Genomic DNA, 24,253 nt, shown 5'->3' with positions numbered 1-24,253 from the left:
TTCATAACAGAGCCTCAGGAAAAGAACAGGAACATTCAAATGAAAACAAAAATAAAGATGGTACAATGTACGCTGCCATCTCATTGTTCCCTCTGCCCCTATTGCTTCCTTCCAGCTTTTTGTCCATTGAAGCTGCTAGGCAGAGACTAGCTTTCCTTTTAGAGAAAGTATTGGTTCATTTGGGGCCCCCTTCCCAGCTGATCCCCTATGCAATTCTGTTGTAAGCATTATTAACAGATGGTGTTAAGAAGATATAATGGGAAATTCTGTCTTGAAAGCCAGTAAGAACTGAACAGCTATATTAAAACGTGGCAAATTCAAAACTGATTCAAATGTATTCATCCTGTGACTGAAGTTTCTCTTTTTAATGCAGCGTTATGGTTTAGAAGGGTTCAAAGTGAAATCAGACACTTATATGGTTTTGCAGCAATTATCCAGAATTGCCATTTGAGTAAGAATTTATTCTGGAAGATATGTAAAACCTTATGATTAGTGAGGATGGCAGCTTGCACAATCCTCAGTTGTAGGCCAGTAGTTACAAATATTCTGTCCTTATCTTTCTTTTGTACAAAACATTGAATGTATAATCTGTAGGCTCAAACTATGCCATGCGAATAATATTTTTTAACAGATATGAAACTTATAATTTTGATAAAAGAGTAATGAGATTTTTTTCAGGTTAGCATAATATATGGTTAATAATTATGAAGTAAGTAAAGATATTGAATTCCTGGCAACTGACATTTTCACAGTTGAAAACAACCATTTACACAAATGGCCTGCAAATATTAGCTATTAGGACCCAAATGACATATTTATTCATTAATAATTAACAGTTATGACAGACACAATATGAGTCATGTTCAAAGTTCCTACTAGCAACATTTAAATAATATTGTCCTGAATCAAATGACTAATACAAATTCATTATGATACATGTGCTTGAAAAAATGTTGTAACTCCTTTTTCTGTTGGAGGTCAAATCCTAAAAAGTGCTGAGTAATACCACTTTTCACAGACCTTACAGGAATTGTGGGTATTTAGTATACCTCAAGAATTAACCCTTTGAGGTATAATACAAAGTCTGCAGCTTTTAATTTACTTCCTGTCTCCAGAAAGATCTTTGGCAGCCTGGCAATTCATTCTCTACATTTAAAGAACTCCTAAGATTTCTGAGAGAGATAAGCTGAAAATGTTTCACGAAAAACAGACTGCAAACCAAACTCCATCTCGTAGTGGTCTGTCATATAAAGCACATAAAAATTAATGTACATTTCAGTGGTTGTTAGGGACAGACAGAACTCTGAAATTTTTCTAAAGAGGTGGATATTTGTGTATTATCTGCCAATTTCCGATTTATTTGTGTATCCATCTTGGAATACTGATTTCTGCCATCTTCTGCTCTAGGGATTGGCAGCTTGTTGAATGATGTGCCCTTTGTATTGCTTTATTTATATCTATTATTGATTCACAATCCATTTACTGAAGGAAGCCATTTCTGAATGACATGCTGGACCATACTGATAAAAAAATTGATTAAAATTACTTCTTCAAAGCCAAATGCTTATTCCCTTCAACCATAAATATATGCTTTAAACAGATGACCTGACTCTGCTTTAAATAGTTTCTGTAATATGACTAGACAAAACCTCAGATAATTATCCTGTTCTATACTTAGAGAATATCTATTAGAAGATGCTTAATATTCTCTACTTCCTTGAAATAACCTATAAAGTGAAGAGTTGTCCTTACGCTATTATGTCTCCAATTCAACTGCCTCGTAGGAATTTGCAATATCAGGTTTTTGTGACCTTGTTTGCAGCGCACACACCCAGTGTGTTGAAGCTGAGCATGTGTGGACTCTGAACTGGGCTCATAAACACTCACTAATGAGTTCAGGGGCAATAGCCTGTTTTCTAGTCAGCAGTATTCCTGCTTCCTTCCCATGCCCTTGCTGAAAATTTTTTACCTCTGCTCCTATATAGAGTATGTAACATATGAACTTACAATATTCAAATATTAATCCAGAAGTGGAAGTTCATAAACAGCACGTAGCCCGGTCATACTTGCAACTGTATTGCTACCGCTAGTGATAGTCCACAGGCATTGTCTCAAGTGTTCCAAGAGTTTAGGATGAAGGCTTATCACAGGAACTTTCCCCAGGTTTCTCAGAGCTTTACTTTTTTTTATTTGGCTGTAACAAATTTTTTCTGAGGACAGGAGACTATGGTTAACTTGTTTTATGTGTAACTACAGTTGTTATATAGATATTAATAATTAGTATTTATTCTGTGTAGAATTATATATTTAAGACTCTAACATGGTGTTACAGGATACAGAAATACAGGCCTATTAAAACAGCAGGAACTTTGAGAAGTAAAGTAGAGGCATGGGATAGTAAGAGATGGGGCACAGGCTGGCACTGGAGACCCCAAGGCTATAAACAACTTGCCAATGGTCATATGAAGAAATACAAACCTGGAGTTGGGCAAAACTATTCTTAGGAATAAAAAAGAGAAGAAATAACGAGTATATGAGACAAACAAAAAGCAAAACACTTAAGATGAAGAAAAAGAAAAATACATAGTTGCAAGCCAGTGAAGAAAAAGCAAGGAATAAAACTTTATTATAAAATGTATAAAAAGAACCCCAAGCGAGAGACATTTCCAAAAAAAAAAAAAGGAGGGGAAAAAAGAAATCATAAACATCAACATCATACTCCTGCAGGCACAAGACTCCAGATGCTGATGATCCACTGTGCTCCCTCTAGCAGGTGGAAGCCACAGAGGGGTAAAAGGGCAAGCATGACACCAGGAAGAGGGGTAAGGATAGTTACTATATAGTACCTAGCATGCATAACAATTTTTACTGTACTATTATTATTGAGACTTTCTAGACAGTTTCTTTTTTTCAATTTCCTTTGTTTTCATGCAATAATTAGATTTGGACTGATAATAATTCTTTGATTAAATTACTAAGGTTGCAATTAAAATAAAATTGGTGTGACTCTAAACATATGGTGGATTTATTTTATGCCTGTAACAAGATTTTGCACATAACAGTTTCTGCAGACAGTTGTTTCCCCATGCTGAAATGGCAGCCACTTGATGGGCTGCTGGATATCAGCCAGCCTTTTTGGTACTTTTCACCAGGTCTTTTAATGCATGTGTGATGTCTGATCTCATTTACCACAAAAGCTCCACAAAAATTCTTCATTGTGACTCAATGCAACAAATGCTCTTTAGCTTCTCTTTGAGAACAAAATTCCACATCTACTTGGATTTAAAAGTATGATCTGCTGAACCTCAATCTCACCTCTGGTATAAAAACAGCTTCTTTGGACAAGGAGAGATGATTCTTTTAAGCTTCTGTTGTGTTTTGCTTTTAGTTTCTATTACTATCTTCTATATGGACTCCTTCAAACACATTGTTTCTCTTTGGAAGCTGGAGGAGCAGTATGGCACAGAGGGTTAGAGTGGTCTCCACAAATGCACAGGCATTCATTACCTGATGTCTGCCACCAACCTCTGTTGTGACTGACTTCATTTCTTAAATTCTTTGCATTTCAATTCTCATCTAATAAATGGCTATCTATTTTTGTTTTCAGTGTCTTGATTCTTAAGACCATACATTGAACAAAACAATGACCATCACTGTTTATGTATTAATGTTTATGTTTAATGTATTGCACAGCAGGACAGGACTGGATTGTCCAGCTGCTTTATTCTAGATATCAGAGTCACAATTGCTGGACAAGACCTGAAAGCAGAGCTTAATCAATGTTTTTCTTGGGGAAACAGCACCCAAAATTTGAGAAACTCTCAAGAATTTGATGAATTTGGTGTTTCCTGTTTGTTCCTTCTTTGTTTCTTGAAGCTTCTTGGAAGCAACTCCCAATTTGGGAATCCCTCTGAGATTCCCAAAAGATTCTGTTACCAGAAGTGCCATGCAATTACAGCTGAAAAGTAAATGGTGTATTTGGACAAAAGAAAGAAACAGCAGTTAGAGTAGGCCAAATGCTGTGAATGTATTGCGCATTTTCTATTTGAACCAATGCTGTCTTCTAGTTCAATTACTGCCAGTGTGTGGCTTTGGGCAAAGCAATTTTCTGCTCCACTTTTTCCATCTGTGATCTGAAAGACAGAGTGAAAATAGGGGAAAAAAGAGGTTTAAAACCACTGGGTTTTTCCCCTTTCTCTAAAAGCAAAGAATCACCTCTGATCCTCTTTTTCCATTAGAAGGCAGTACCCTTTCACATCTCTTCACCTCTGTTGGAGCTACAGGAAGTTGCCTTTCACTACCTCCTACTTTAGCCTCTGCCTCACAAATGTGGCTTAAGCTAATGTTCACAGAGCACTTTGAGTACCTCAATGCACAGTATGGTATCAATACAAATAACACCTCATAGTATTTCTAAAATAGGAGTGATCCAGACAGCATGGGAAAACAAATAAATGGCATTCCTGTCTTACTGTTCTGGTTCGTATGTATCTCATTACTCTGAATTTAAAATTGCTTTCCATTCACTTAAATTATATTTACTGGTGTAAGAGCCAAAATACATGCCCTATTACATCAGTATGTGTTAAAAACATGCAAGAAAGGAGCTTAATGCTATTTAGATGTACTCCATTAGAAAAGAGACTGCAATGAAAATTTTGGATTAACATTGAATGTATAAGGTTGTTGGAAGGCCTTAGTTTTTAGCTAGCAATCCATTCCTAGATCTAACTTTCTTATTTCCCCCTTCCATATTGATAACTGTATCTAAAATTATCTAGGCCTGCATAATACTTTTATTTGCATTTTAGGATTTAAAATAACAGTAGGACTGTGTAATTGCATGGCAGGAATTCAGGCCTTGCATTTTGAGATAGTACAAAAAGGGACTGTGTTGGGAATAAAAAGAATCCTAGCAGTATTGTAGCATTTTTATATTCAATGTGCAAAAAAGCCAGATTGGTACCTAAAGCATTGCAAAAGCTAGGACAGGGCAATATGCATTGGGTTTCTACATGCCTCCAGAAAGTAAAACTAAATGGTTAATCTTACCATGAATTTAAAGACATCCCTTCTTAATTATTTTAAAATATAATGGAATTTTGTTTTGTTTGCTATGTAATTATTTGGTGATGTAACATTTGATTCAAATCAGGCCCCTAGTCCTGTGATTCTTAGTCATGCATGGACAGTCCCACTGAATTCAAAGGCATACATTCTTTTTTCTTCCTCTAGAGTCACTGAGGATTATAAAGCTGAAAGAATGAAAATATTTAGCTCAGAGGCATATGTGGCTGTATAGATATTCTACTATGTCTGGAATTTGTATGGCAGAACTGACTCATGCTCTAAATCAGTCAACCCACTTTGCCAAAATAGACTAATGAGAAGACTGATCAGTAGGTTTGAGCATTTCAATTATTTGTCAGTTGCTTATTTTATTAAGTAATTTGTTATTGAAGCACAGTCAGGACTAATGGAGAAAGGGAAAATTGAATTAATACATGGTGAATGCATTTAATTGTCCTATTTTTTCTGTTTTAGAACAAATTGCTATAAATTTGCACAATATGCTTTTTTAAATTTCAGATTGAAAAGGGGGAAAATAAAAACAGCATGCATAACTGCTAAAGTAGATGCTAATTTGAATCAGTGCATAGTTAACAGCCTGTTGACCAATTTAGGGAAAAATAATAGCAAAAATTCAAGTTAGCTATAAATCCAATGAAGACAGACTCTTACCATTATGTAAGCACTGCTGGCACAAAGCAACCCTAAAGCTGATGTACCCAGAGATGGAAGAAGCATCCTGCATCAATATGCCTTTTATTCCAATTGATTCATAACAGTTTAGCATTAACAAAGCATTACTTAAATCTGATATCATGTGTCCTGGGGGGCTGGGCAAGATAATTCTTGGGAAAAACTGAGCCTTTACTTCTTAATGAATGATGTTTTGTCTTGCCCTGTGTTCATGTAACACTCAGCAGTATGAGAGACTAATTTTGAGTGGGTCTCTGCCTGCTACCATAAAAGAGTTAATAAGATAGTAATGACAATAGCAGCAATGATCTTCCAAAAAATTTTCTAGATTTGAGGTTGTTTATTTCTTTCTGAGTTAAACATGATCAATCCTTCACAAATATTGACAGGAGATTCTGGTACCTCAGGACTGTCAGAGAGCCCTTGTTTTTTCTGGAGTTCCTTATGGAAAAAATCATAACATAATAGCCTTTGAATATAAAGTGTTCAGCTAACCTTTCTCACAAATGAATTGCAAATCACTGTATTCGTAGCAGCAGTTCAGCTCCTGATCAAAATGAGGTCAACATAGCAAATCATTCTTTCCTGGGAACATTTGTGATTTTTGAAAACAGGTTAACACCTTTACATCCACGAGTTTACAGAGTCAATTTCTGTGAAACGTAATATGTAAATAATTTCCTGCTTCAGGTGGGAGGCATATTCTTCATTACCACATCCATTGCCAGAATTTTTCTAAAAGGTCATTGCATCAGTGCTCATGTTTTTTATCACAGTTCAGTAAAAATGAAACCGGTGCCCATATATGGTAACACAGCCTGATGCTCATGGCATCTACTGCACAATGTAATCAGGCAGCCCTGCATGTGCTCTTTGAAATATTTCTCAGCAGTATCATCTGCATAACTGAGTACAGATGTTCACAGAGGATCTCTTGCATGTAAACTTTACATACTGAACCTATGTGGAGCTGAATGTACAAGCTTATGCAAAGTTTAGACACAATTTCTGCTCCTATGCTTTTGTGTTCCAGGCATTATTCCCTCTTTACAGGAGGGAGGTTGGAGACAGGTGAGGATTGGCCTGCTCTCCCAGACAATTTGTGATAGTACAAGAGGACACCAGGAAGAATTTCTTTATGGAAAGGGTCATTAAACATTGGAATGGACTGCTCAGGAGAGAGGATAGGTCACCATCACTGGAGGTGTTCAAGAAATGTCTGGACATGGTACTTACTGCTATGGTTTAGTTGACATTGTGGTGATCAGGCAAAGGTCTTTTCCAATCTTAATGATTCTGAGATTCTGTTTGTACAAGTTAAAAGATAGTCCCAGAAAACACAGGCTTTTGGTGATAATTGGGTGCTGGATTCCAAACAGTGCTGGGCATCAGCTGGAAAAACTACAATAAGATTATTGCTTGTTTATTTTAAAACTAAAATATGATTGAGAGATATACTTTCCTCATATTATAGAACTTAAACTGATCACAGAATACATTAAAGAAATTGCTCCAATGGATATTTTCTCATGACCAGTGAGTTTGCTAATGAAAATTTGGAGGGGTAGAAGTAATTCCCGGTGACAAAGCAACGTCCTCCAGCTGGACCACCTACTCAGTAGGAGAAACGAGGTGAAATTCCTGGAGGAGTTTCAGCTGACTTTGTCTGTAAGACACACAATTATTCCTTGGCTTGGGATTCCATATCGATTTGGGATCACAGTTTACACTGACGAAACCCAGGAGTAACAACTTTTGCAATTAACATAAAGGGCGTGTTCCTGTTACTGTCCTGTGCAGCGCCCAGGGGCCCTCCCGGGGAAGCACGGACGTGGATGCCTGAGGGGTGGAGTGGAAATCTGGAGCCATGGCAGACGCTGATCGCAGCCAGGTACAAATGCCAGCTGAGCTACCTTCACAAAGCATCACCAAGAGGGGAGTTTTCGGTGGGGCAGCGCTGAGCGCGGGCTGTCCCCGCTAGGGCAGAGCCGCTCATCGCCCGGCGGCTGCGGTGCCTCGGATCTCCCCGGGCCGCCGCTCCGTCCCCTCCGGCTCCGCCGCACCCGCCGCGGGCTGCGCGCTCCCCGGGCCGCTCCCGGCCGCCGCGGGCGCTCGATGGCTCCGGGCCCGATTGCACAGCCCTGAGCACCGGAGTGGCCCCCGCACTCCTCCTCCTCCCTTCCTCCCCTCCCCGCCGGCGGGCGGCGGCAGCTCGGGCGCAGGGCCCGCCGCCCCCCCGCGCTGAGGAGGGCGGGCGGACGGACGGGGCCGGGCCCGCAGAGCGGCGCGGGAGCGCTGCGGCCGGCAGGTACCGCGGGCTGAGGGGCCGGCGGCAGGGGCTGTGCCAAGGGCCAGCAGGGCCCAGCGGAGCTGCCAGTCCTGCGGGGCTGTGCTTGCCCGTGGCCTTCGCCCGGAAAGTGCTGGATCACCCCGGAGCCGCCAGCTGGGTCGGTGGGTGACACTCACACAGGCAGCTCTGGAGCCGGCGGCCGGGTGGCTCCCGCAGCCCAGCCCTGCCCTTCCATCGCGTCCCGTTCCCCGGGGCTGCGGGGCAGCCCTCAGCCCGAAGGGAAGGGAAGGGAAGGGAAGGGAAGGGAAGGGAAGGGAAGGGGGCGGCAATCCGGGCGCCGCCCGGGTGTCGCGGAGCGGCGGCGGGGCGGCCGGGGGTGTTTCGGTGCCGGCCATACGGATCCCGAGGCTGCGGGCAGCGCTTTGGCGTTTACTCCTACCGAGGTTCCGTGATTTTGGGGTCTGGTTTTATATTTCCGGATAAACCTTGATAATTAGGAATATTTGGGGGGGGATAGCAATATTGGTCATTCTGATATCTGGAAATGTTATCGTAAGCTTTTGCAGTTTGAATTCCTGGTTGTCTGGATAGGACACTGACTAATTTTACACCATATAACTGGTAAAAACCTTGCACAGGGAAGTAGAGCCTGTAAAGTTGCATTAGCGTTGACATTTTTGAATGTGGGAGAGAGTAATAGGTGTTGTAAGTTTAGTTAACAGTAAAGTTTATTGTGATATGGGTGGAAGGATGATAGGAGATAAGGAAGGCAGATAAGAGTTGAGTCCAGCTCTGTGTTTCTCTAAGTGAAATTTGATATCTTTTGAATTTTGGATGCATAATTGTGGTGATTCTTTGAGTTTGGGGTTTGATTTAGTAGGATTAGGTGTTTGCAGTTGTGACCATGAACTTACATTTATTTAAATCTCACGTGCCAGAAATGTTTTCCCTGTCTTCAGAAATAGTCAAGCTATATTGTATGCTTTAGTGTTTTCCTACAGGTTATGTAATAGTCTCAATTAATGTATGAAATAACAGTTGAGACATAGAAAACATATTACTTCTGGTTGTGTGATGAATGGAGCTTGGGTTTCTTTTCCTGATGGTTTGGCACAATGAAAAGGAGGTGGGGTAGGAAGCCAGTTTACTGTTACACTGAAAACTTGAAACATTGTTACATTGCAACTTGTTACATTGAAAACTTGTGCTGGATTATCAAACATAGGATTGCAAAATATCATAGTTAGTAAAATATCTGACTTCCTGACTAGTTCATGATGTTGTATGTCAACACATAAAAAACTTTATTAATCAATGCAGGATGATCTTCTGCTTTAAGATTCAGAACACCCTAATGAGGCAGGAGATTAGAAACACCTTCTCACAAAAATGTTTTCAGATTACGGGTTGTTTGTTCTATTCAGCTTTTAATTGTCTGGTTTTTACTGGGTTCAGGTAGCAGAACCTTTAAAAGGACACACAGTATCTATATCTATCTACATTGCAGACCAAAAAGGCTTGAAACCTCTAGGCAGTTACATTTTTGGAGCTGTTTTGGAGTTTTCTTTGGGGAACAGCCACATAAAATACCTAGAGAATGAACCATTGCAGTGAGGTATGTCAGTGATTTTTTGCTTGGATAGTGATCTCTGCTCTGCCAAACAAGTCTCCTGCAGAGTTTGCATCTGTGAGGGCTTCTGCTGCTGCTGCTAAATTTCTGTGTCGGTATTCCAGTGCAGTTGAAGTCTAATCATAGTAAAAGCTATAGTGAATTTCAGGAAAAATATGTGTCCTTTTCTGGGATTTCAATATATATGCAACAGAAATTCCCTATGGCTTAATTTAATGCTAAGCTAGACTAAATTCAGCATTTACCTTAACAGAAAATTGGTAGCTAAAATCAATCTGCTTTTTGGATAATCCGTATACATATATATTGCCTACTCCTCACATCTATATCACTGTAAGTCAATTTAACATTTTAACATATAATTTCATTTCCTGAAACTTCTGTCATTGTGACCATAAAAACCCAAACAAACAACAAACCCCACCCTGTCAGCATACTTAGCTGGTGTATTTTGTTTATATTAGATAAACAATATTGTCTACAACATTCTCAGAACTAAAGCTATGTTCAGACATACATTGAAATTGTTATACGTTATTGTTAGTAGGGGGATGTTTATACTTCTGTGGTTTTCATGCACTTGCCTTGCTATCACATCAGGTTTCAAATCTGCAAATAAATAAACCCAAAGTATTCTATGCATTTTTATTCAGACTGAAGCTAATTATTGCTTTTTGAAGTTTACTTAGACCAGTTTTGGGGAAAAAGAAAATGTTTCAAACTCACATTGTCAGTATCAGATAAGATGATATTTTTCTGACTGTTAGAAGCATTGTTTAATTATTTATTTGCAATTTGCCCAGTTAACTGTAAACTAAGATCTGAGATCCCTATAATGGAACCCAGTTTTATCTTTTGACTGAAACTTTCAGAAATGAACCTAAACAAATATTCAAGAGTTGTGAGGGCCTGAGGGGTCAGAGTATTCCAGTAGTGCCCACTGTGGAGCTGAGGAAATTGTTGTTTGTACTTCTCAATAACTGAATGTTGCTGTTTCTTGTTTTCCTGGGATAATTCTTCTCATGTGGAGATAAAAATTAAAATGATAATAAGAAACATGAAAGCAAAGTGTATGTACTTTTAACACAAAGAATTAATGTCTTCCAATTTAAAAAAAGTTCTTTAATATTTTGCATTACTAAAACAGCTACTGCATTTTCAGGCACTTTTTGCAGGATATTTTTCTTTAATTTTGTCAAGCTTTGTCCTCCAAACTTCACAGAAATCATTCCGCATTCCTAGAAGTCATTGTCTTGCTGTTTCTTTCACACTTCTGCAAATGGATATTGTGTTGTAGTTCTTGTCAATGTCATTGTTATATATGAGGATTGTGGGTGGTCACATTCTTTGAATGAGTATTTTTAAAACAGGAAGCCCAGAGCAAGAATTCTGATAGATTTCACACAGGTCTTTGTTGCTTTTAAGCTTTATTGCACTTTCAGATGCAGAGTAATTCCTCCAAAACTTGGAAATCAATAGCATTTGATAAGGATTTTGGTAGGAAAGCCAGTCATTTGGAACTGTTCCTGTGGGAGTAAACAAGTACTTTGTGTGAGCATCATTGTTCGCAAAACATCAAAATACAACCCTTTTGTTTTGCAACACAAATGGAAGTAGCTGAGAAGTTAACAAGAATTCTCTTTGGGCTGCATGATATTTGTTATTTAGTACAGCCTGAAACACTGTGGGAACACTGCAAGACCTCTATATGTGGAGCATGAATGGAGATAAATTTGAATTGCATCTTTTACAAGTATAAATGCTACCCTGCATAAATGCTACCAAATTTTCAGTGAGAGAATAGGCACATAGCATTCCAGTGGCAAATTTCTTCATCCAGAGCATTATTAAGAGGAAAGACTGAAAGAAAAGTGTCTTGTTTCAACATCTATGATTTCAGAGTCATATTTCCAAGCAGAATAATTTCATACAAAAATATGATGTAAGTGGAAGTTGTCCTAGCCTGAAATCTTCAGCAGTAACTAGAGGAAGTGGTTCTGCAATCATCTGTTATTTTTTCTTGCTTGTAGTCAGACAGAGTCTTCATTGCTTTTTGCTGTTTGAGATAAACATGTGATGCAAATGTGTATGTACTTTTATTTAAAAAGGAAGATTTGTGAGGGAAACTGAATCCCACTGTAGCATAAAATACACAATGAAACATGTGAGTACTCAATCATGAGATTTATTTCCTGTGTTTTTCACATGCCAATGCACTCAAAATTTGATATTAAGAGTTGTAGTTCTGCTTGATTTAAAGGCCTTAAGATTTTGGACCTTCTCTGTGTCCTGGTATTATTTTCCATGTGCTCTGAGTTGTGGTCCTGTGATGACTTTCTCTTGTGGCTTGTTCTTGCAAACTGCTGTAGAATGTCACTGTTGGTCCCATCTTCTCTGTGCTTGGTTTCAAATTTCTCTACTGCTGACCAATGTAACATAACACTCCAAATACCTGACTTTTTATGGCTCTATATTAATTTTGGGGGAAAAGCACTTGTCAGTTTAATGGCAAGGGTAATTTGGCTCGAATTTATTAGACCAATCAGTGACAAATTCAGATGTGTGTGTGTATACATTTGAAAACTGAGCTCTGGTTTTGTAAGTTGTTCTTCAACTTCTTCATGAAGTTTTTAGTCAGTCAAACATACCAGTGTTTCTGCTAAAGTCTTCAGGGGAGTTAACTTTGTCTCTTCCTCCCCTCTCTTCGTGTCTCGATGCTGAAATTTCCTACATTTGTATGTTTCTTTGAAAGTACATACAAGAAAACAGTAAAAGAGGAGCACATGAAATTCCCAGGTTTCTTTGTTTGTTTGTTTGAGTGAAAGGCCAAGAGTGATAAGTGCTACTGAACATAAAATATATACAGAGGGGTCACTATTATGTTGGGACCTGCAGTTACCTGCTCTTGCTTCGTGTAGCTCCCTAGAGCAAAACTTTAAAGCTTGTGTATATAGAAAAAAGGTACAAGTTGGCTGAATGATGGGCATCCTGCCACACAAAGGATGTGGAACTACTGATTCACTTACACTGATGTGTTTATTTAGCTTTGCCTTCTCTAACTGAAGATTTTGAGGCAGACTTTGCTTCTGTGAGTCAGTTGGTAATAGTTTGTAGAAGTCACTAAGTAAACAAAGGCTGCTCTGTCTTTCCAGTAATTATAAACTTATTTGTCTGTTGAATATTTCTACTCCAATATATTTCCAATGTCTAAACTCCAAACTCATTTCATTCAAGCTGAAATTTCAGTTCGTTTTTATTCCTCATGAAATTACTGAGATTCTTTAATTGTTGTTTATTTAAATTAGATTATTCTGTCTGTGCTTTAAATTTGATGAGCAGTCATACCTCCCATTGGAGTTTGAACCTGCACTTTTTGCCTTCTCCAGACATGGGGGGGGCTCTTTATTTTTACCTACTAGCATAAACAGTACACTGTAACTATTGGATTTTGGCCTATGTTTCATTCGTTAGTAGCTGCCTTTGGCTGGTGCTTTAAGGTTTTTCTGCCCAGCTGGCAAAGACCATCATACTCAGTTTCTCTTGTCAGAAGTAAGTCTAAGGGAGCTGGGCAGCTTTGTTTATGTTTGGAAGACACTACACAGGTATGTGCAAGGATGTAACAAAGGTTTGAGCATCGATGTCTCTCTGTGCAGTCAGCTCAGATGCAGTGCTAACGATCATCCCATTAAACTTTTAAACAGTGCTGCAGGAGCAACATTGATCTCAGCTGTTAATGGCTGGAATTAAACGTGTCAGGCTGGAAGGCTTTCTCTTAAACGTATTGGTTCCCTTGTTAGGCAGATGATAATAAACCTTGCTTTCTAAAGCAAAGAACGTGGATTTGAAGTCAGTTGAAATATCACTGTGGTGCGGTGAGGGTCATCTTGAAGCTAGCAAATGTACTTCAGCTCTGTTTTTCAGCAGTGGGAGGGTTATGTCATTGATTGTGTAGTCAGCCCAATGGCAGCTGTTATGAAAACACTGGTTATTATTACTGGTCATTTTTCATCTTAATCATTGCTATTATTCATTGTTCATCTCTTACTGTTACTCATTACTGTCAATGAGTAACAGCAGTAGTTTCTTAGAGGAATAATATGTACTTGTGTCTCTGCTAGATTAGTCATTGGTACAAAATTGAATCCACAGGTTTATTATCTTATATCAGATATAGTGCAGAATTGTGTTAATACTTATGAAATTAGAAAAATATAAATAATTTTATTATGGTAAGTTAAATGGCTCTTTATTTTCTTCACTACACAGTAGGTGTAAAGAACTTAGACCCTCACCTAATTGTTAGCAGCTCATCCCCAGTTTCTGTGCTTGTGTTCAGCTTTGTACTGTGAGCACTGTGCTTTTTGATCTGTTCTCTGCAAAACCAGAATACTGCAGGAGAACTTAATGCCCTACATTCTCGCCCTGCTTCTCCCAAGTTTGTATGCATGTGCCCTGCTTTTATCATTACTTTGGAAACTTCCTAAGTATCTGTAAGAGGATACAGGCTTACAGCTTATTGAAGGGAACCTCAATAAGTGTTTGGAATAAGTTTTTTGCATAAGGTAGGGAGTATGCTGCTTTATATACAGGTTTGTGGTATCAAGGTTTGTTTGTTGATCAGCAGTGGAGAGATCAGGTCTGGGAAATCAGGGGTTGTTTTTTTTGTTTTTTTTGGTTTTTTTTTCTGCATGGACAGTTCTGTTTCTACAAAACTAATTCTTGCATAATATGCAGTCAGCCTTTTAAATTCAGTCCCAATAGTCTTTTCTTTGAGAAATGCTAGAGTCTCTGGCCATGTTAGCAGGCATTCATTATAAAGATCCACATCTTCACCAGAATATTTTTCTCTCTTTAATTTAAGCTAAAATTAAATAAATAAGTTTATATTGGCTTTGCAAATGTGTGCTTATATAATTAAAGTGTTTCATTTAGAATCAAGTTACAATAATAACTTGAGATAGTGCTTCTTAAGGCTTTGTCCAGTCAAGTATTAGAAACCTCTGAGGGTTTGGATTCTGCAATTTCTTAACACCAATCCCAGTGGCTGATAATCCTTGCAGTGAAAATCTTTTTTTACTATCAAGAGGGAAGCTTTCTTGTTCAGTAAAGAATCTGTCTTCATCCTCTTGGTGACCTTCCCTTTTGAAGGCTGTGAGGTCATCTTAAACCTTTTCTTCAGCAGGCTGAAGACTGGTTCACTAGGCAAAAAGATGTTTGGATTACTCTGATATCTGCATGTACTTTTTATTTGTTTTCAGCACCAGTCTTTTGAAGAGTGGTTGAAAAGTCTGTGCTTTTAAAATAACATGCAACCTGCATTTCATGTCCTACCAGAATAAGTTCAAGTTGAATAAGTTTTGAAATGAAATGTTTTTGCCTATGAATTCTAATATTAAAACTGTATCTGGAAGCTAGGAGAATGGATTGATAATCCTCATGTCTTGTATCGCTAGTATTGTACAGGAATTTTTCAGAACAGTTGAATCACCTTTGCCAGTTCTGCTGGTTGTTGGGTAAATTTTCTAGAAAATTATTATGGTTATGATACTCCTTGAACTTACTTTTTATTGGTTTAGAGTTAACAAAACAGAAATGAGAAAGGTGATTTCAGTAGTTAAATGAACCCATTTGTATGGTGTATATGGTGGGTCTACCAAATTGAAATGGTAGCATATAAAGAGCTAATAATATTAATGGAGGTCCAGTCTTTTTTGGTGAGCTGTTACTTAATAAACATTGTTTGTATTGCATGACTTTGGAATTCTTGTTTTCTGTAGAAACACTTGTATCTTATGTGCTTTCATTCCTAACAATGATCTTTGTATTAATTATTTTCCTAGAAAACATCCTTTATCCAAAAGCCTGGAGCAGCAGAGAAACAGTTTTTACAATGAAGAGAAATTATCTGCTCGGTAAGTGAAGTGCCAAAGTCTGGCACTGCAATGTTTTCAGTTAGGGAAAACAACTGTGAGTTGTAATCCTGAGATGGACATGTAAATTGGATGAGTTGCTGTGATAGTAGGTGGTTTAGAGCTGGTAGATATTAGAACAGACCTTGAGTGGGAGAGAAAAAGGAGGATTTGTGATCTATACAAATAATTTTCATGCAGAGCAGTGATGAAACTCTACACTTAATCCTACTTTTTTTTTTTTTGTTGTTTCAAAAAATGTGAAGATAGAACTATATTCTGTGAGTGTTCTAGGAGTGAGATAACTGATGAACCGTGAAGTTCTACATACCTAGGCAGACAAAATATGTAATGGTATAATGTGCTATGTATATTTAGATCTGCTTGCCATTTAATAGTCTGTTGCCTTGTCAAGCTGCTTGGTATTTCAGGTAGATTTGAAGTGACAGTTCATTATAAAAAATTAAATGTGACTATTTTTTTTTGTGAGTAAGTTTTACATAAAAACGTATAGAAACTGGTAAAGGTAACCTTCTGCTCTGTGTTTGTTGACAACCTGAGTACTGAATTATTTATCAGTGCTTTATATTTCCCATCCAGTATTTGAGGGATCATTTTACAGTATAATATTGTTACTGCCTAGGAAAAGATGTGTTCAGCAGTCTTAGTCACCTCTGAAAAGGATAAGTTGCTTGGGAGTTTAAAATATGGTTGACATTTTACCAGAATCTTCCTGTCTGTTTTTATTTGTGAAGCCTACAGACTATTGTATTTTGTATTTTGATGCTATATGGCATTTAGATATTTGGGGGTTAAGATATCATTAGAAGTATTTTCCATCTTCGTTTGCTTATCAACAATGAAGAAATTCCCAAAATAGTCTGAGAGACATAAGTAAAACATAACTTCTTTTGAACTTTGAGTTTTGAAACAATGTTTTCAGGTTTGGGTCTGGGTTTTTTTTCCCCAAAAGAGATTATTAGAGGTTTGCTCAGCAATGAAATTCTGAGGGCTTTTTATACCCTGCTTGGCACTGAGAATACCTTAAGTGTTTGAAAAATATGTCAGCATTTATATTTATGATTATAATTAACAGGAGTTTGTTAATTGTTGGTTGCAGCTTTTGCTGCACTTTGTTCTTGATAACAAAATCATTATGTTTGAGGTTAGTTGGTCATTACTTTCAGGTATATGATTATGGACTAGAAAACCTCACTTCATGCCAAACAAGGTGAAGGAAAATCAGTCCTGATATATTCAGCTGGCATATTACATCAATACCATTATCTAATTTTCAAAAACATTTGGTATTATTAAGGACAACTAAATAAAACTGCTTTAGTTTGCTTTTTATATTAGGATATCCTTTCAAATTTTCATTTTCATAAGTTAAGCATGAATATTATCCATGATATGATTGTTGACTTTTTCTTTTTTATTTCTTTTTTTTTTGTTTAGGTGTTCAAACTTTTGATTTGCCAGATATTAATGAGGAAGAAAACTGATTAATGCAGTTTTGATAGTTCATTGGATTTTTTTTCATTCTGCACTGTTGGGAGATTTGAGGAAGATTTCAAGGAATGGAGTTAGCTCACAGCTTACTACTTAATGAAGAAGCATATAACCAGCTTGGTGAATTTCAAAAAGCAGAGTTCGTTTTTGAATGGTTACAGTTTTTGGAAAAACTTTTACCAGTGACTAGCAGAGTAAGTGTAATGAGACTTGAGAAGAAAAGCCTGTCTTTTTATTATTTTGTTTAAAATCGAGGAGCAGTATGCAATGTTATTTGCCTCATGTCTTGTGTGAACAAGCAGTAAAAGCATATTCAGTTTAGCAGCAGCTTTCTAAATGTTATAAGTTCTTGGTCACAGCCCTTGTAGTGGCAGAGCCACTTGTCCAATTAAAGGAATTTTAATAATTTTTAAACTCCTATTAATACTGCAAGAATTTGCAGTCCCATTATGACGAATGTCAGTAAGGCTCCTACCTAGTGTTGCATGATTATTTGATGCTTCTCTACCAAACAGGAATGTAACATCTTTCTCTTTGTTGTTTTTTTTTAAATTTTCCTAGTTAAATGATAAAAGATCTATTTCCAGCCAACTCTGTAGTTGTTTGATTCACTGTTTAGTGTATATTAAGTAGGTTATGTAGACATGTAAGAGTAAACTAACCAAAATAATGCTATTTAAGGGTTATTATCTGTGATGAAAATATGTAAATGAAAAACAGTGCCAGGTTCTCCTTCTAAAAAAGTATTAAAAATTATATAATACTGGATAATTGTTTTAAGGGAAGTTCCTTCTTTTCTAATGCTCAAGTTCTCAGCTTCTTCTTTGAAGTTCTTCTTTGCTACTAAACTTACTATATATATATGAATTCTTCTATTTTTATGCAGGCATTAAAAAAAAAAAAAAAAAAGCAAGCAGCTTTATTTGAGAAAGATTTATGTATAGACATGCCACAGGGAAAATACACTTGAAAGACTACTGGCAATAATTGTGCTCTGAAAAAAGTGTTGGGTTTTCTAAAAATAATGAAATAGTCACAAACTTGAAATGTCTTTAAGTATAAAAAATGCAATAAAATGTTCATTTGTTTTTCAGAATGTCATTATCAGAATGGTAATAATGAAAAGTAAAGATAATTTGCATTAATTATCTGTAACTGGCTTTTAAATTTAACTGAACTTTAACTGGTTACTGATTTTATTTCCAGGCTGATATAAGGGAAAACCAGAAGAAATTGGTTGAACAATTGACTTCATTATTAAACAATTCACCAGGACCTCCTACCAGACGGCTTCTAGCTAAGAATTTAGCTGTACTTTATAGCACTGGAGACACTTTTTCTGTTTACCAAACAATTGACAAATGCAATGAACTCATTCGGAGTAAAGATGACTCACCAAGTTATCTGCCTACAAAACTGTAAGTGTGTTTTTACCCTCAAGCTTCAAGTCCAGGTTTAAGTGGTGAGATGCATCTGAGTTCACTGCCACAAAATACATAATAAAACAAGGATTGTGCTGGTAGTCCATGTTGAATATGTGTATCAGAAACCAAAAGACACCTGGTGGTCTCCAGCCAGACAATTGACAATCAGGCCAGGGAGAATACCAACACTGGATAGCAGAGTTATGAGAGAGCAGGTGCTTCAAAAACAAGGAAAAGGTAATAATAGTGCTGAGAAGAGCAGTAAAACAGACAAGTACTATACCAGGTATAAAAGACGGTTGCTGAGTGCATTTCTTAATTGAGCTCGGAAACTGGATATAGTTAAAAACATCAGAAATGTTTGTAACTGAATACTGAAAGCCTAACTGACAGAGCAGAGAAACATGAACTGTTAGTTCAGAGAGTGAAGACAAATCTTTGTGTGCAGAAATGTTATGAATAACCTTCATTCCTGAAATTATGCACATCTCTCTCTGTAGTGAAACAAATTAAAGATGAAGGTCGTAAGGATGAGATAGTAAAACATCCTTAATTTATCTTTATTTATCTTAATTTGTCTTCATTTATTTTCAATTATCCTGTGCATTAATATGATATGGTATTGAAAGCAGAGCAGGATCTCTCTTCCTCCTCTACTTTGCATGCTAAATCTGTTTCTGAAAACACAAGATTCCTGAAAATAGATTTTGCAAGGAGTCAGTTGTATTTTGTAATATCATTTTTTTGTTTCCTTTTTGTTCCAGTTGACCTCTTGTGCAGTCTTTTGAGTTAAGAATAAGTCTGCTATAAAGGGTCTTAATCTTACCAAGTAAATTACTGCTCTATTACATTCCTAACAATGATATGCCTTAACATTGGAGTTGAGCTGTAGTGTGGGACAGAGCTCTGCAGGTCTTCCTGCTTCAGCTATGGTATGGCACATTGGAGAAAGTGGATTATGTCAGCACAGCAAGGAGAGATGTGGGAGGCTGTTAGCAGTAAAGCAGAAATGGGAGATAGGCAAAGCAGAGTAGTAGCTGGGGAGAGACAGAGAGAGAGAGAGGTGGCAGTGTACAGAATATATGTAAGCAGTGGTAAGGAGAGGAAGAAAGAGATGGAGAAAAAGGTAGTTGTAAAATATTATTTTCTTCAATAAAGTTTTGGTTTAAGGGATTTCTGGTAGAACTGACATGGAGACAATAGGCTACAAAAAATAATGCAAACTACAGAACTGTGTGTTGAGTAAATTCTTTCCTCCCAGGCTGGAAATATGTGAGATATTTGCTGTTCAGTGTAGTAAAACTGCTTTTTTTTTGTTTTGTTTGACCTTGATTAAAGTGTTGTCTTTGCCATCTGTTCATATTTAGCATGCATGCCCATGTTGTCTCATAGCAACACTTCACCGTCAGTGTTCACAATATGTTGATACACCTGGGAACTCCTTTAAATACAGATTCCAGTGAATTAGTCTCTTATCCCATAGATTATCACTTTTCTTCTTTCATATAGGTGAAAGATGAAAATATTTTAGGCAAGCATTTTAAACACAACCTTAGTTAGGTGCTCATCTGCTAATAAAACTTGGCATGATGCAAATGCTCTACCAAATCAGATAAACAGGTAATGCAGCATGAAGACAGCTTATTACTTTATTAAGGAGAATACCTGTGACCATCAGATCTTAAATTTAGAAGGGAAGTTGGAAAATTGTAATTTTATGCCCAGGCACACCATAAACAAAATTTAAATCCAAACTGTTCATGTGTACTGAGTTGGTTAAAAGCAATAACAAAAACCAGGTTTTTAATAAAGTAATATTATGGTATGACAAGAGATAAAGGATACTAGGTTTGTTTTTCTTACTGTGCCTTTAGAGAATTACTGTAAATATTAAATGTATTTTTAAATTAAGAATATATTTAGTATGACAATTTAAAATTATATATACATGGAACTTGAATTCAGTTGCAGAATAAGCAAAATGTTTTGTTGAAGGGGGTGCTGAGCTATGTCTGCATATTTAAGTAGGTCTGGAAAAGAGCTGAAAGCTGATTAAATATAGAATTCTTTTTCTCCCTGTATTCAAAAAATTTATTGGTTATAGATCTGCCAATACAAAACCAAAGTGTTTTTATTAACTAAGTACTCAAAAGAAAATGCTCTTCCATTAGGCACCTCTTTCTAAATTCCATTGAGCACGTAGAGTCCAATTCTCAGGTATTTCACCTGAAAGTTAAATTCAGAATCTGTCTACAGTGAAAAGGATATGGGTTTATAGTTTTATTTCCTTATTATGTACTGTCATACATAAATGACAGAATGGTAATTACTAGACCATTTGCAGTCTACTACTGTCAACCATCAAGTTGTAAATAAACCTGTCCCAGACTACTTCTGGCATCATCTGCTGCAACGTGACTCAGAGCATGCAAGAATTTAACGTTCATGTTTAAAGGTGGATATGAAAATTGCATTCTTCTTGTAAAATGTACTGGAAGATTGTATAACCCGAATTCCTGTATTATCCAAGTTACTTTAGCAACCTTTGTATCTGCATTTCTTGTAGAGGGTATGTGCCACATACAGACCATTTTTTTTCCCTTTTGATGATCCACTTGCATTTTTGGTTATTAGTTATTTTGCTGTTTGCACATTGATTACTTCAGTCGTCTTAATCCCTTTCATCTCTTAGTGCATCCATTTTCACGCGTCTTTGGATTTGCTTTTGTTTTAGTGCTGCGGTGGTATGCTTGGGCTATTTATACAAAAAATTGGGAAGAATTTTGGGAAACAGTTTTACTGACACCGTTGGGAATGTGCTTAAAGCAATGAAGAATGCAGAGGTATTGGAACAGCATGTTTAAAAACAATTGGAAAAATAAAAGGATTTTTACTGTTGGTAGCTGGACCAATTAATAAGAGAAAATGCATGATACCAAATTACAAAAAAAAGTGTTGTGAAAAGTCAGATAAAAATCAGTGTCTAAATTCTAAAGAAGTACTAGAGTTAATGGATTATGCCTATAAAAGGATGGATCACGGCTTTTCTTTATCTGGTTTCATGAAAGTACTTGATAAATTAGAAAATTTAATTGCGTTATTAATGTGAATATTTTTTCTATAGCTCATACTTTATGTTTTGGGTTTTATACTTATAATTATTGCTTTTCAATGAACCTAGAATTAATATTTTCATTTGCTTACAGAGTTTTGGGGCGAGTTAGCTGCTTTAACTTAATTCAGAATAAATAGATCTCTAAAAGACCCAGCCATTTTTTTTTTTACCTGTTTCAGTAGTTGGCGTTTTGTATTTCCAAAGAACTTAGGATTACAAACCTTTAACATTTCTCTTTTTCGTTTTTCAGTCTCAAGGTCGTTATGAAATCATGCTTAGTTTGCAAAATATATTAAATGGTTTAGGAGCTGCTGCTATCCCCTGTCATAGAGATATTTACAAAGCTGCCCGATCATGTTTGACAGATCGATCCATGGCTGTGCGCTGTGCTGCTGCAAAGGTAAACTGCTCCAATAGCTGTTATAAGCAGCTCCCTAAAACATAAAATTATGTTTTAATGATTAATTAACATGGAAGGAAAAACATTGTTTGCTTATCTCTGTTGCTTTGATATTAACTTGCCAGAAAAAATTCAATTAATTTGAGTATGAAGCAAGGTTCTTCTTTTGTTATGGATAACTCAGTGTATTATGTAGCAAACTAAAACTTTTGCTGAGTGCTTTTCCATGTCGAAGCTTTTATTTCTCTTATTTTTGTCTAGTGTCTTCTTGAACTTCAGAATGAAGCAGTATTTATGTGGAGTACAGACCTGGATAGTGTTGTTACCTTATGTTTTAAATCCTTTGAAGGTTCCAATTATGATGTACGATTAGCAGTTTCAAAACTTTTAGGCACAATATTGGCTAGAGCTCTAACATCTAAGCAGATAACAGGTAAAGTATGTGCTTTCTTTGCTGATTCTTCATCTGTAAAAATCTGTCAGATGATAAGAAACTCTCAAGTTGAAGCCTGAAGTGAAATCATATTGTGTGATTCTTCTGACTGTTCATATCTCTGGTTTGGTCTTTTTTCTAACTTTTTTCTTGTGAATTACTGTGGTTTTGGTTGTGTATATCTATCTATCTATCTATCTATCTTTATAAAATAATGAACAATGGAAAGTAGTGAGTAAAATGTTTTCTCTGCTATGGGATTGCTGTCTGGAGAGAAATTAGTAACTTCAGGAATTTAAAAGCCAGATAAGTTTAAGCAGTTTAAAAATAACTAAGATTTGAGGCAGTCTCTCTGTCAGACTAAAAAGTTAAGGATACCTTCAAGCTGGTTTTCTGCAGTAATCAATGCAACATCTGGATTGTCAGCAGATAGCTGTATAAATATGATCAGAAGCAGAAAATAGCAGGCAGTTTTGTTCACACAACAGCTATGTAACAGTTTTTTCTGACAGACAGTACTTGAATTAACTGAAGCATCCTGGCACAACCAAATACTTTGTGTGATTCAGACTGAGTGGTTTTAGTCTTAGAAGCCCCAAGCTAAATATCTAACTGTAATCTAAGTAAAATATAACAGGATGAAGGATAACTGTGATTCAGACTGATTGTTCTGCTTTTAATGGCAACAGAGAAGACCTTTAGTGCAACAACCAGCAAATTACAAAATGACATGCCTTTAAGCCCAACTTACTGTCTTTCAAAATACTTGAGGCTGTGTATTTGTGTTGTACACTCTGAAGTCTTGGTTCACAAAGTATTTCCCCCAGAAATTTTTGAGGAGAATTACTGTTACAGAAAAAAAACCCAGCACTTATCTTTTCTCAATAAAATGAAAAAATAATATTTTGATCTCTTTATAGACTCATTAGTTTCCTTTAATCTATGTAAGCAATGTACTTGTTATTTCTAAGGCTCTAAGATAAGGTTATATAAGAAGCTTATAAATTATTTGGTTGGCTATTTCAAGGAGTTTTGTCCTTATTTTAGTTATTTTTAGTTAAAAAGAAGTTAGAGCTAAGTGGGGCAGAAGCTAGATAGGGACTAGAAGGGGCTAGGGAAGAGGTGGAGGGAGTGGTACATGAAGAAATTTGTAGTCCTGAAACCTGTGCATTGTGTCTGATAACCTCCAGATATCGAAGAGGTTTTGTTTAATTTTTTTTTCTGGACATCTTTATCTCAAATCCTCTCACTCCTTTTCTCATTTGAATCCTTGAAAGAGAATGAAAAATGCAGTGAAAATTTTAGGTCACTTCGCACAGTGTGCTGCATTTGTGCTAAGTTTACATGTACATGTCCCAACATGTATTTTCAATGAACTTTCTATCAGGAAATAAAACATTGGAATAGGAATTGGGGATGGATAATTTTCCTAAACAATTGCAGGCATATTTTATTTTTCTCACTCTTTTAGAGAACTCTCTTAATGTTAAGGTGACTTGATATTTTTTCTAACAGTACCTGTAGCTTTGCCATTACCTGGCTAAGTGTAGCAGAGAGGGATCTGCCCTGTCTGAGGTTTGGAATAGAGGCTGTCTTTGCTGGTAAGCTGGAATATGTAGGAACCAGGGCTTTCATGGAGCTGTGGGTGGTAGATCTTAGAGACGTTTTTGCAGAGGGAGCATAGATGGTAAATAGTGAGAGTGGGTAAATGTAAGTATGAATATTAAGTAATGGCTTAAACTACTTAAAGGTAGTTAAAGCAGAAAAACATGAGAAA

General features: G+C 36.8%; 1 protein-coding gene across 7 annotated transcripts in view; it reads left to right on the top strand.

The window, feature by feature from the left end:
- Positions 1 to 7,101: 7,101 nt before the first annotated feature.
- HEATR5A (HEAT repeat containing 5A) overlaps positions 7,102 to 24,253 on the top strand; it is a 62,397-nt gene continuing 45,245 nt past the window's right edge. For 2 of the 7 annotated variants that reach the window (XM_056492775.1, XM_056492772.1), the window contains exons 1-7: positions 7,762 to 8,071; positions 15,524 to 15,595; positions 17,051 to 17,298; positions 18,311 to 18,522; positions 21,263 to 21,371; positions 21,894 to 22,043; positions 22,305 to 22,476. In XM_056492775.1, coding sequence (XP_056348750.1) covers positions 17,173 to 17,298; positions 18,311 to 18,522; positions 21,263 to 21,371; positions 21,894 to 22,043; positions 22,305 to 22,476 — 769 coding nt within the window. In that variant the 5' untranslated portion in view covers positions 7,762 to 8,071; positions 15,524 to 15,595; positions 17,051 to 17,172. Of the gene's footprint in view, positions 7,655 to 7,761; positions 8,215 to 15,523; positions 15,596 to 17,050; positions 17,299 to 18,310; positions 18,523 to 21,262; positions 21,372 to 21,893; positions 22,044 to 22,304; positions 22,477 to 24,253 lie in introns of those variants that run through there. The other 5 variants (XM_056492773.1, XM_056492778.1, XM_056492774.1 and 2 more) reach the window with 5 other exon arrangements.

The sequence above is a fragment of the Oenanthe melanoleuca genome, chromosome 5 (genome assembly GCF_029582105.1).
Source record: "Oenanthe melanoleuca isolate GR-GAL-2019-014 chromosome 5, OMel1.0, whole genome shotgun sequence".
Lineage (NCBI taxonomy): Eukaryota > Metazoa > Chordata > Aves > Passeriformes > Muscicapidae > Oenanthe > Oenanthe melanoleuca.
This window is presented reverse-complemented; position numbering and strand designations above follow the sequence as displayed.